The 12,630-nt window shown below is 36.9% G+C and overlaps 1 protein-coding gene across 2 annotated transcripts in view; it reads right to left on the reverse strand.

Moving 5' to 3' along the window:
* Window positions 1-12,630, reverse strand: part of fbrs (fibrosin) — a 39,741-nt gene that overhangs the window by 4,255 nt on the left and 22,856 nt on the right. The window contains exons 12-17 of one of the 2 annotated variants that reach the window (XM_061876048.1): window positions 11,039-11,077; window positions 10,680-10,751; window positions 10,466-10,619; window positions 10,277-10,357; window positions 4,446-4,529; window positions 593-809 (exon numbers count right to left, since the gene is read on the reverse strand). In XM_061876048.1, coding sequence (XP_061732032.1) covers window positions 593-809; window positions 4,446-4,529; window positions 10,277-10,357; window positions 10,466-10,619; window positions 10,680-10,751; window positions 11,039-11,077 — 647 coding nt within the window. The remainder of the gene's footprint in view (window positions 1-592; window positions 810-4,445; window positions 4,530-10,276; window positions 10,358-10,465; window positions 10,620-10,679; window positions 10,752-11,038; window positions 11,078-12,630) is intronic. The other variant, XM_061876050.1, reaches the window with a different exon arrangement.

The raw sequence follows: 12,630 nt of genomic DNA on the forward strand, positions 1-12,630 counted from the left end.
TCCCTTGAGCACTAATTGTCGTCGATGAAAAAAAGATTTGCCAGAGCGACTAAAAGACTCAGGGAGTGACAAGCAGTAGAAAATGGATTGATGGATGGGTTAGAAAGGAAAGATTAGAAAATAATAAACAAAAAAAGTAAAATAAAAATTTCCATCTGGACTACCAGCGGGCCGGAGTTCGGGGCCCCCTGATCTCCATCAACAATATGATGTGTATGAGTGGCCGGACAGGACAGTTGGAAAATATAAAACACATTAATAATATTAAAAAAAATCTACTTTTGATTTTTTTTTAATCAATTATGAATCGTTAAAAATGAGAATCGCGATTAATCTGAATACCTTTTTTCTTGTTTGACACCCCACTATCCATGCTATTAGCTTCATAACCCCACTTCTTTCCACTTTGCTTTCACGCTGGAAATGAGAAAAATCCTTTTGTTTCCCTCAAGAGATCATGACCACTGTCTAGATGCCATGTTTTGAACTTGATACAGAAAAAACCAAACGTCCGTGTAACCAGCTGTTCAGGGCCCAGCAAGACCCACAATGCATTGCCTTTCTAAGCGCCTTGGGCAAGTGTCCTTCATACCTGTCCTTCTCGTCTTTGATGTGGGGTAAGTCTCTCCTCTCGCCGTCCTTGCCCCGCTCCCTCTCGTCCCGCTTGTCGCTTTTGGCCCAGCTGGGGCCTGCCGGGAAGCCAGAGGGTCCCCCGTGGAGGCGGTTCCACGGGTCGTGATGGTTGGGGGCGTTGGACAAGCTCCCCACCATGCTGGCGGGGGAGTCCTTAGGACCAAACATGGAGCCGGCTGCAAAGCAGAGTTTTTATGAGTTGGGGACATCTACCGCTCTGAATTGATTGGCAGACGTCAAACTTGTGATTGTTTGAATCCGTTAAAGCAGCAGAGCCGTGTGCAAACATGGCCGACCTTCTCATTTAAAACACTTCAGCTTGACTCCACACCAGCCAGGTTGTATGTAAATAGTAGGGCTGTGAATCTTTGGGTGTCCCACGATTCCATTCAATATCGACTCTTGGGGTCACGATTCGATAATATATCGATTTCTTTGATTCGATTCGATTCTCGATTCAAAAACGATATTTTTCCGACTCAAAAGGATTCTGTATTCATTTAATACATAGTTTCAGCAGGATCTACCCCAGTCTGCTGACATGCTAGCAGAGTAGTTGATTATTTTTTTTAAAAAGCTTTTATAATTGTAAAGGACAATGTTTTATCAACTGATTGCAATAATGTACATTTTTTTAACTATTAAAAAAAACAAAAAATTTACTTTTTTTAATCTTTGTGAAAACATTGGACACAGTGTGTTGTCCAGTTTATGAGATGTCATGCAAGTGTAAGCCACTGTGACACTATTGTTCCTTTATTTAATTTTTATAAATGTCTAATGATAATGTCAATGAGGGATTTTTAATCACTGCTATGCTGAAATTATAACTAATATTGATACTGTTGTTGATAATATTCATTTTTGTTTCACTACTTTTGGTTTGTTCTGTGTGGTGTTTATGTCTCCTCAATTGCTCTGTTTATTGCAGTTCTGAGTGTTGCTGGCTCAGGTTTGCTTTTGGAATTGGATTGCATTATTATGGTATTGCTGTGTATTGTTTCGTTGGATTGATAAAAAAAATAAATTTTAAATCGATTTTTTAAAATTGAGAATCGATTCTGAATCGCACAACACATTCGATTCGTATTCAAATCGATTTTTTCCAACACCCCTAGTAAATAGGCATGGTGCTAAAACTTTATTTTGCTGCAGATTAAAAGAATACTGACGCAGAAGGAGTATCTCATTTGTAAATCATGTTTAGGACACTTAAAAGGCAACAGTTTAGCACCTTTTTGAGTTAAGTCAAGTATTTAAACAGCATTTAGTTTTTTCACATAACAAATATTTATACTGATTACTGCATTTCACACGTTGTTGACATTCGAACTGTGTATAAGGCAGTGCTTCTCAAACAGTGTGTGACCCCAGGGAACATGCTTTATCAGTATCATGTGACTACAAAATATGCTCATTGTAGCAAGGAGGCCTGACTACCTCATTTTCATTAAAATTATTTAAAAATGCACAAATTGTTTCATTCCTTCTTATTTTGTAAGTTAAATTATTTTATATATTGTGCTCCTGAGTTAAAGTTGCTGATCAATTAGATTTTATTATTATTTATTGAGTTTGTTTAAATGTTATTTTTCAGTATCAAATAGCTCATATTGTTTTTTAGTCTAAATAAGGATTCATTTTGTTTAATTTCTGGCAAATTGATGCACTTAAAATAGTTTCTGAAACAGACTTCTTTTTAATAAAGTTATTCTTTGTTGCAAGTTGATTTTTGTTTCTTTCTATCTTTTTATTTCTTTAATGAAAATAGACAATGTTATGCAGAAGTGTACTTGTAGCGTTTTTTTAGACAAGTGATATGTTGAGTGGGGGGGTGTGGCGCAAAATGATATCGTCTTCCAAGTGGGGGGGGTGTAACAAATTAAGAAGCACCGGAAAAAGGACACATTTAAATTTATGGATTCAAGATACATTTTACCTTTGGTTCTGTAAAAGTTGTAACTCTTCAGTTTGCAAACACTTCCATTAGTTTAAAAAGCAATTCTTCGCCACGCTGCGATTCAAAATGTGCGGCTTCACTCTATGGCAAATTAAAAATATATATTTTTAAGCATTTTTAAGCATAACCATGATCAATACTAGAGCAGGCAGCATCACTATTTTGGATTAATGGATACAAAAACAGTAAAGTAAAATTTACTTTTACTACTTTATATTACTTTGTATTCTCTCACTATGTAAATATTCAATTCATATTAAAAAAGAAAAAAAGAAAATAAATTAATTACCGGAACCAATTAACAACGATGGACAAGGGTGTACAGTAATGGAATGTAATTCATCTCTTGTTTCTGATCATAAAATGTTTTTAGAAATATCAAGTGATGGATTATAAATTATTGAAGTGGGACAACAAGAAAGTGCATCAAATAAAAATGCACCAAAAATAGTTTTATAATATAACCATGAGGTTGCCAAACCAAAGTTTACCACCGTATTGCACAGACATTCAGTCCCTGCAGGATTTCACTGCTTTTTTATGATTGTTGCGGATGAAAATGTTTGAATTGAGAACGTTGCAATGTTTTGAGGCTTGTAGACAAAAGCACATCCTTTTTTCTAAGTAACATTACATCAACTTTATTTTATGAATGTTTATAAATGTTTTAAGAGTTCCCTCTAACATTGGCCTAAAAAGTACAGATTTCAACAAAACTTGCAAAACAATTACTGTTTAAATGTTTTACTCGTTTTATACGGACTTAAAATTAGACACAAGATCGCGATAAAAGCACATTATTTTTTAAGTAACATTGAATCAACTTTATTTTATGAATGTTTATCAATGTTTTCGAAGTTCCCTCTAACATTGGCCACAAAAAGTACAGCATTTCGACACAAATTGCATAAAAATTACTGTTTACATGTTTTACTCGTTTTATACGGACTTAAAAGTAGACACAAGATTGCGCTAAAAGCACATTCTTTATTTAAGTAACATTGAATCAACTTTATTTTATGAATCTTTATCAATGTTTTCGAAGTTCCCTCTAACATTGGCCTGAAAAAATACAGCATTTCGACACAAATTGCCAAAAAATTACTGTTTACATGTTTTACTCGTTTTATACGGACTTAAAAGTAGACACAAGATTGCGATAAAAGCACATCCTTTTTAAAAGTAACATTGAATCGACTTTATTTTATACATGTTTATCAATATGTTCGGCGTTCCTTCTAACATTGGCCTCAAAAAGTACAGCATTTTGACAAAAATTGTAAAACAATTACTGTTTTCAGGTTTTACTCGTTTTATACGGACTTTAAATTAGACACAAGATGGCGGTAAAAGCACATCCTCAAGAGTTATGTTGTTACACGTTGCTGTTCCTGCAAGAAACAAACATAGGTTTTGATTAAACAGCCGACTTGCGCGTTTGAGTGCCACTTACAGACAAATAGGACAAAAATGGGAAGTTGCAGGCTTTGGACAAAGTTGGAAGGCTGAGGTTTTTTTGCCTTTTTTTATTTTGGGTGTTTTGGTCAATTATGAGATTTGCCTGTCAGAAGGTAAGGGTGCTCTGCCTTCTCCCCCGCTAACACTTTTTTGGCAATGGTTTTTGTGTTATTTCATGTTTTCTTCTTGTTTTCACACCAAGATGGCGCCGCCGATGGCCACTGAAGGTACTGCACGGTCTACCAAGTGTGTTGAATGTGCGTCAATTGGTGCAATGGCGACAATGGACTGGATATTTATTTAGAGCTTTAGCTCAAAGTGAATGAAAGTTGGCAGCACAGATTACGGCAACAATATGTCATGATAGAGATGAGCGATAAGAGATGAGACTTACCAAGTGTTGGGCTTCCTAGTCCTCCAAAGGCACCAGAACCGAGGGCTCCCAGCGGGGTAAAGGGTGGGGATCGACCATATGGATCTAAAAGGTGCAAATACATCATGATTACCAAAAATAAGTCCTCTCCTTAAGCTTTTAACCAGCATGAAAAAGGGATAATGCACTTTTTTTTTAAATTTTGCCAATCATTCACAATTCTTATCTAAGACAAATAACCTGTATTTCTTTTATAACGTTTTACGTTATTCTAAGTTGTCAAATATGGCAAGTAAGAGGTGGCTACACTATTCAGTCCATAAAGCCACCTAAAAAACATATAAAAAAGTGCCAACAATACTCCATTTACATGTCGTGACCTGAATATTAACCAAGTATTAGCAATTTTGTTATTATAAGCGCTAACACAGACGGATCACAGAGAGCTAACTAGCTTATGTTTTTATATACAGACATACTGAGCCGCTGCATTGCCTCTGAGTTGGTGAAAGTTAATTCTAGATTATAAATCATGCCTCTCACCTGGATAGTAGAAGGTTGTGGACATAAACGCACAATTTGGTCAACTTTGACATCCAGTGTTAGGTTAGTTACTAAAAAAACCAGTAACTAATTAGTTACTTTATTTCAAAAGTAACTCAGTTACTAACTCAAGCTACTTACGGCAAAAAACTAATGCGTTACTGTGAAAAGTAACTATTTAGTTACTTCTTTTTTTTTTGAGGCTCCCAGTAATGCCCTTTTAGCCTTCATTTCAGTACTGTTATTGCACTGGAGAATAATACCATCTGTTGATCAACTTGACATGCATTTGCATCACTGAACTCTGCTAAGCAATGTGACCTACGTACAACACACAGAGATAAAGATAAAGTTAAAGTAACAATGATTGTCACACACCCACTAGGTGTGGCGAAATTTGTCCTCTGCATTTGACTCGTCCACTTATGTTTTATAGGGACAATTTATTTCAGGCCAGAACAAATTGACAAAACTATTTGAAATAGCTGCAACATAACATACATAAGTAACAAACAGCATTACTACAACATAGCTGTAAACCTGGCTTCACACATGACAAACACAAAGCCTAACCAGGCCTTTTTTTCTTTCAAGGAATTGTGAAATAAAATCATGTCTTCAGGTTTGTACATGTTTCAGGAGATTTGAATTGCTGTTTTTGCGTAGTAGATAGGATCTTTGATCCAAAACACTACTTACATTTAACAAAAATATTTTTTTCTTTGTGCTCGACAAAAGAAAAGTAGTGAGAAACTCGACTTCGGCTCTGCTATGATGTCTTGTTGTTAGTAAACACAGACACGTCTGTGAAATAATACGCTTGAAATATTATATGTTATTATGAATGTTACTACATGACATATATCCTAATAATGTCTTTTCTAAATGCAAGCATGTGAGCACCTTTGGAGAATAAAAAGAGGAAAACGGATTAAAAAAAAAGAGGAACAATTTTATCAGGAAAATGTTAAAAATCACAACTACATTTCCTGCAATAGGGTGAATTTTTATACACTATATTCTTCCTTTAGATTTATTCTCATCTACCAACCTCTTTTGCCTGTCTTTTTGACACTTACATGTCCATTTTATGTAGCACAGAAATGAGTTTTTTTGTAGTAATTTACTAAGATTATTATTGAAAATGTCATGTAAAAATCTAGAACATGGTTTCAAAGAACTTGGAAAACGTTGGCAACTCTATCTTACAGCCACGCCCCCTAAGGTAATATTCTTCCTGTGTTGTGAGCTAATAAATGCTCTAGAAGGTCAACTGGTTCTGAACTAGCAGTGTTGTGATTACAATCATCCAAATATGATTAACAGTAAAGCGACAACAAGTAAGCTAGCTATAAGCTAACTAGCGACCTTGTTTGCCGTCTCCCTGTCCTGCAACTCAGTGCGGCGTTTAGACAGGCGGACCAGCGAGTAGTTGCTGCTGAGGCCAATGTTCTGCAAATTTTGCTTTGATCCTATTATTTTGGTATTGTAGTGAGTTTACATCATTCACTGAAGAAACGTTTGTTATTGTTAGAGTTCCGGTCCAACAGGTTTTCACGGAACACTGGCCTTGTGTGTTGCACTGAGAAGCCACGGATTTGTTTAGTTTTTGCTCGATTGTTGATAAGAAAAAAGTTAGTTCCGTCTTTTGACACTTTCCATCCTTACACTCCACAATATTTCATTTAAAAAAACGCAGATTTTCGCGGTAATTTCAAAAGCCTGTAAAAAAGACAGCCACCTCATGTAAGCCACTTAACATCTTTAAAGACAAAATGCTGCAAGTGTCGTTCATGGCACCAACAAAGTCTAAAAAGATATCGGTGCTGTCATCTGAAAAGGTGAATATGCTTGTTTGTTTAAGCAACTAATGAAAAGGAAATGGTGCACTATGTAAAATTGTTTATGGGTGTGTTTACTACATGATTTACTAATATACTTGACATTATGTGCTATATTATTGCAAAGACCTACAAAATGTACACTTAAATCTTACTATACTTACTGTCACCAAAGTGATGACTTGCACTTCAGTAAAACATTTATAAAAGGTTCCTGTATCACATTCTAAATACAAAATTGCATTGGTGTCCAAAAATCGGGGTACTTTGTTCAGCAAATGTTATTTATGCAAGCAACTAATAAACTGTGATTAATAATGATTAATCACAGTTTTAAGAGTGTGATTAATCCGATTTAAAAAACGAATACCTTGACAGCGCTAGTTCTTGTCTTACACTAGGATTGCAATGTTTTCGTTAACACACTTTTTATGTCCTTTTACGCATTAAAATCACAAAGGACGCGCATTTCTGGAAATACGCGCGACCCTAGGACGCTGTTTTATTTTTTTTAACGACCGACCCTGCCTTCTCCAGGTCAAAACTCTGGTTTGCATGTTTTTTTATCGATTAGCGCTTACCAGCAGTGTTTTGTATTGTTTATATTTGCCGGTGTTGTGCCAAAATGTGATCGCCTGCCAAAAATGCATTTCCTCAATGGAAGCGCACACCGCTGGCTGGACCTGCATTGCTTGGCACAGTGGATTACTAGGTGGGAGACAAACACTTTATCTTCCTAGTTATTGTAACGCCACGTGTTTTACAATATTTAAGACTTCATCGTGTCCTGAAAATAACAGTTTGCCTTTTCTGTGGTATTAATGAGATTTACCCCGGCCGAGTCATACCAAAGACTATAAAAAAGGGAGCATGGCACTCAGCATCAATGGTTGGAATTGGGGGTTTAATCACCAAAATGATTCCCGAGCACAGCCACCGCCGCTGCTCACTGCTCCCCTCACCTCCCAGGTGGGTTGGAACAAGGAGATGGGTCAAATGCAGAGAGTAATTTCACCACACCTAATGTGTGTGTGTGACTATCAGTGGAACTTTAACTTAACTTAAACAGTGGTGTGCCGTCACAGACAGCACGGCCTTCTCTGCTGGCCTAACATAACCAGAAATCATGATCATAGTAAAGATAAGTCTTTTTTTTTTACCTCTACAAAATATCTAAAAGTATTTATATACTTTTCATGTCATTTCGCTGTTGTTTTTAGATTATAGAGTTTTTATCCAATCAGAATATAGCCAGCTTATGTTGCCATGCTGTAACAAATCTTCCCGAGGCCTTCAGAATCAAAAATGTGGACGTCCGTGCACTTTAAGTGAACGGACAAAAGCATTAGACGGACAGTTGCGAAAGCCAATCAGATCACGAGTTGTTGTCAGTAAGGCCTCTTCGCTGGCCTAAGACAGATATATATTGGGATGTTATGAGCTTGGTAACATAAGAACTCCATTACCCAGCATGCCACAGTAGTGAAGAGCATGCGCAGAAGTCCCGTTTAGATTGTTGAATGTAGCCATGCCGGCAACAGGATGTTTTTGATGAGCACGCTGTAGAGTAAACTTTAAGAACTCAGCCAACACGCCTCATCTGCATCTTTTATGATTAGACAAGGCAACACATACATTTGCGAGGCCATTTCCAGAAGGATATTTAAAGAGAAACTACATCTTAGGAGACGATGTCGGCCAACCCCAGAACCTAGCTCAGCTGTCCCGGCGATGAAATGTGAGTTTAGATATTTTATTTATTTATTTTTTCACATGTAATATTTTTTGCAATTTTAATTTTGGCAGTACCACATAAGATGTGTTTTAATTGCTGATGCGGGTTTATTGATTTTTAAACGCGCCAGAAAATAACCCGTTTTGTACAATGCCCAGTGGTGCGTAAATGTGTTTCTGTATAGTATTTCTGCAGCAATGGTCATTTGGTGACATAAATGAAGGTATTTGAGAGGTAAGCATTGAAGTCGGACATCACTGAAGGCCTAGGTGGGAAACGCCAGACCCGCCACTGGATTTAAAGGAGTGTTCTTAGTTCGATGTTGATGTAATAAAACCTCTTTCTTGTTTGGAAGATACATACAATTGTAATGGTTATTTCTTCCTGCACATAATAAATATTTATAAAGTGTTTGGATGTATTCATTTATGTAAAATGTTCATTAAATGTAAAAAATTCAATTATTTTTGGTATTTACACATTGCATATTTTACTAGAATACGAGTTTTACACATGTCAAAATCAAGTACCTACTCTACAGTTTACTTGTTGAAATACCCTTTACAAAGCTAAAATCTACCCAAACAACCATGTTGCTGCTGTCAAAAATTGATTTCAAGTAATATTTTGATACGGACACATCTTATCTCTGCATATTTTACTAGAATACCCTTATGGTCATTACGTATATCAAAATCAAGTAACTACTGTACTGTTTACTTGTAGAAATACCCTTCAAATCCATTTTTAGCAGCAGCAAAGTGGTCATTTGGGTAGACATTAGATATGTAGAGGGTATTTTAACAAGTAAACATTACAGTATGTACTTGATGTTGATATATGTAATAATCATGAGAGTATTCTAGTAAAATATGCAGACATGAGATGTGTCAGTGGTCCACATCAGCCGGAGAACTTTGATTTTTGGGGCGGCAGCGGTAAAGTTTAAGATCCATGAAGGAAAGAAGAAAGTGAATAAATGTTATAAATACACAAAAGACATTTACATATGCATACAAATTTGTTTTCTTTCGTATGAAAACCCTCCTGAAGGAATCAATAAAGTACTATCTATCTATCTATCTATCACCCAAGTCCAAGCTGTTTGTTTACATGCTTTTTTTATTTCTCTTTGCTATTAGGGCTTATTGGACCCTAATTAGAATAAGAACTAAGAATCATCTTTTGATATGATGTACTTAGTCCATAAGTACACAAATGTGTACTTCATGTTTAGTGACATGCTAATTCTTATTTTTACACTTTTTTTCCCCAAATTCCATTGTACGTTATAGTCGTTTGACACCACCATATGGCAGTGTAAGTGTCCACATAAGACCCCAATTCAGTAGTGTACACAATTTTTGAAATAATAGCTTAAAGGTGCTGTCCACGCATGTGGTCACTAAGCCTTGAGAGGTTTTAAGTAACATTTATGACAACCTTTTTCCAAAACTATATATATGGTAAGATACAGCAGGATAATGCATACATTTATCATTTGTTTTCAAAAAGGTTACAAAAAAGTGCGACCCCAAAAACTTACTGAGGGACCCCATTTTTATGACTTGAAAATTCCTAGCGCCAACACTGGGATTGTGAATGATAGGCAGAATCCCCCCCCCTCCCTAAAAGTGCATTTCTCCTTTTAGGAGGCTCCACTTATTGTGACTGCAATGCAAAGTCAGGAATCTGGTCAGCATGTCTTGAGTGAAGCAAATCGATGGACTTACCCAAATGTGCAGCCGGAGCGAGGAAAGACGAGTGCGGCGCCGACGGCGTGATGAAAGGTGCCGAGGGTGGATTGACTGCACCTGCAGAGTCACGAGAGAAGCGTTTACCTGGCGTCCGTCAAACTACTCTCACATGCCGAGAAGCAGAGAGAGCAGGGAACGTCTGACAGAAAATAATTGTGATGAAACCTGTTGCTGAGAAGAGACTCGGCGGTCTGGTCAGGTCGTGACTTGGAGGCAGGGGCCCTCCCATGGGTCCCATAGGGCCGAGTCCGCCTGCTCCTGGAAGACGAGCCAGCAGGTCGCTGCGGAGGTCCAACTTGTGAGGGTCAGCCTGCATCAGCTGGATGAAAAACAGAGAATGTAATCCTCCATTTTGGGTGCAGGGATGCTGCAGACGTACCTTGACTTTCTTCTGATGGCTGAAAATCATCCAGGCCACGTAAACATGCATAGCACACCACTTGCCAGGTTTCTGCACGACACAGGAAAGTTTACTGATAGCATCTGCAAGCCGTTATTCTCAGACAAGTCTGTCCTGACGCTCTGCCTGGATGGGCAATGACTCAATACACGCTTTGTCAGTTCTTTCTAACACTAGGAGTGGGGACAGAAGAAGGTATGGGCTAGCTAACTGGTGTGCAAGGCTCAGTGAGGACAGCATTAGCGAAGCCACATGTGAGGTTAGTGCAGAGGGAATGAAGCAGTAAGAGAAGTCAAATACGCTAAGCCAAAGCATTGAAAACATCGGTTTGTGCTTACATTACTGATTTTCAACGATGTCCCAAATGGATCAGTTAGCTACGAGAGAACACAAGCGTAAAACCACTTTTAATCCACATCTGGGAAGAAGGAGGTGGCGAGCGTGTCTTCACTGCCAAGGTGGAACACAACCCCAACATTTGGATTAGAGATCGACCGATATGCTTTTTTCAGGACCAATACCGATTATTAGTAGTCCAGGGGGCCGATAAGCGAGACTTGGAGCTGATGCTCATTTGCAGTAAAAGCTGTTTAAACACGAATATTATACAGGGTTTCTGTAGATGTTCGCAAATCTATTTTAACGCTTTTAAATTCCACTTACAACTAAGTCAATGCCCATGTCCGAATGCAGATAGTTATAATCCATTTTCCATTGAATTTTCATTCTTATTAGTAACAATTCTTTATCGATTAAAAAAAAAAAAATCAAAAACAACTTTTTTTTTTCATCTATCCTGTCCAGCCACTCAGACAAGTCATATAGTTGATGTAGATGATCACATCTGCTGTACAGATTGACTTTAGAAAAGAGAAGTGTTGGATACTTCTCTTGTTGCCTTGTTTGTATTTGACTTTATTAAATGTTAGGGTAGCATTTTATTAAGGAAAAACAGTTTTATTTGAAGTAATATAACATTGATCAGAGCAGTTTGTCTATTCTATGGAGTAATGTAGCTAATAATAGAACTGGCACCCAATGTTATTAAAAAAGTAGTGAGTTTTATTTGATTCTCTATTCTAAATCGAGAATCGTTACCTCCAAGAATCAAATGCTTACAATGTTGTCTGTACAGACAGTTGTAAGCTTATATATATATATATATATATATATATATATATATATATATATATATATACTTAATGTACTTTTCAATTATTCAAGATTATCATTAATCTTGAATAATTATTATTATTCATAATCTTGAATAATTGAAAAGTACATTAAATATAGTCTGTAATTGCTCTAAAATGGATTAAAGACAATTGCCAACATACATTTAAAAAAAATGTAATATGAAGCTATTATTTTTTGTTGCATTATCTTTTGTTATTCCTTGCACATGTTTTCATGTTTTGTTTATTCTGGTATTGTTTCAATGTCTTGATCGCTGTTTGAAAATGATGCAGAACAATCATTTGTATGTACATATTTGGAAAACATGTACAGAGACATGTTTACTTACATGTTCTGATTGTTTGAATTCGATGCATCATATTGTTGTTGAAATAAGGTTTGGAAAAAAAGCGCTTGGATTGGTGATCTTGTGGATAAGTTACTTCCAGGGTGCACACAGCCCACTCTCGCCGACATCAAGCTTCTCCTACGGTTTCGGAGCAATGTGCACATTAAAAGTAAACGTTGTTATATATTGATTAGTTCCAGCTGAAACATTCAAGTGAAGGTCACTACCACAACTTCACACAGGAAAATATGCGGAAGAGAATTGCAAGTAGGTACCGTATGTGAGTACCGAAACGATTGTGGATGACTGACAAGAGGCTCACTGTGTTGATGTAATTCCACTGTCGAATAAACACGCTTTAGTGCTGAGAGCGATGCACAGAGTGAGACCTCTGTATCCAGTTGG

Source organism: Nerophis ophidion, linkage group LG17 (genome assembly GCF_033978795.1).
Source record: "Nerophis ophidion isolate RoL-2023_Sa linkage group LG17, RoL_Noph_v1.0, whole genome shotgun sequence".
Lineage (NCBI taxonomy): Eukaryota > Metazoa > Chordata > Actinopteri > Syngnathiformes > Syngnathidae > Nerophis > Nerophis ophidion.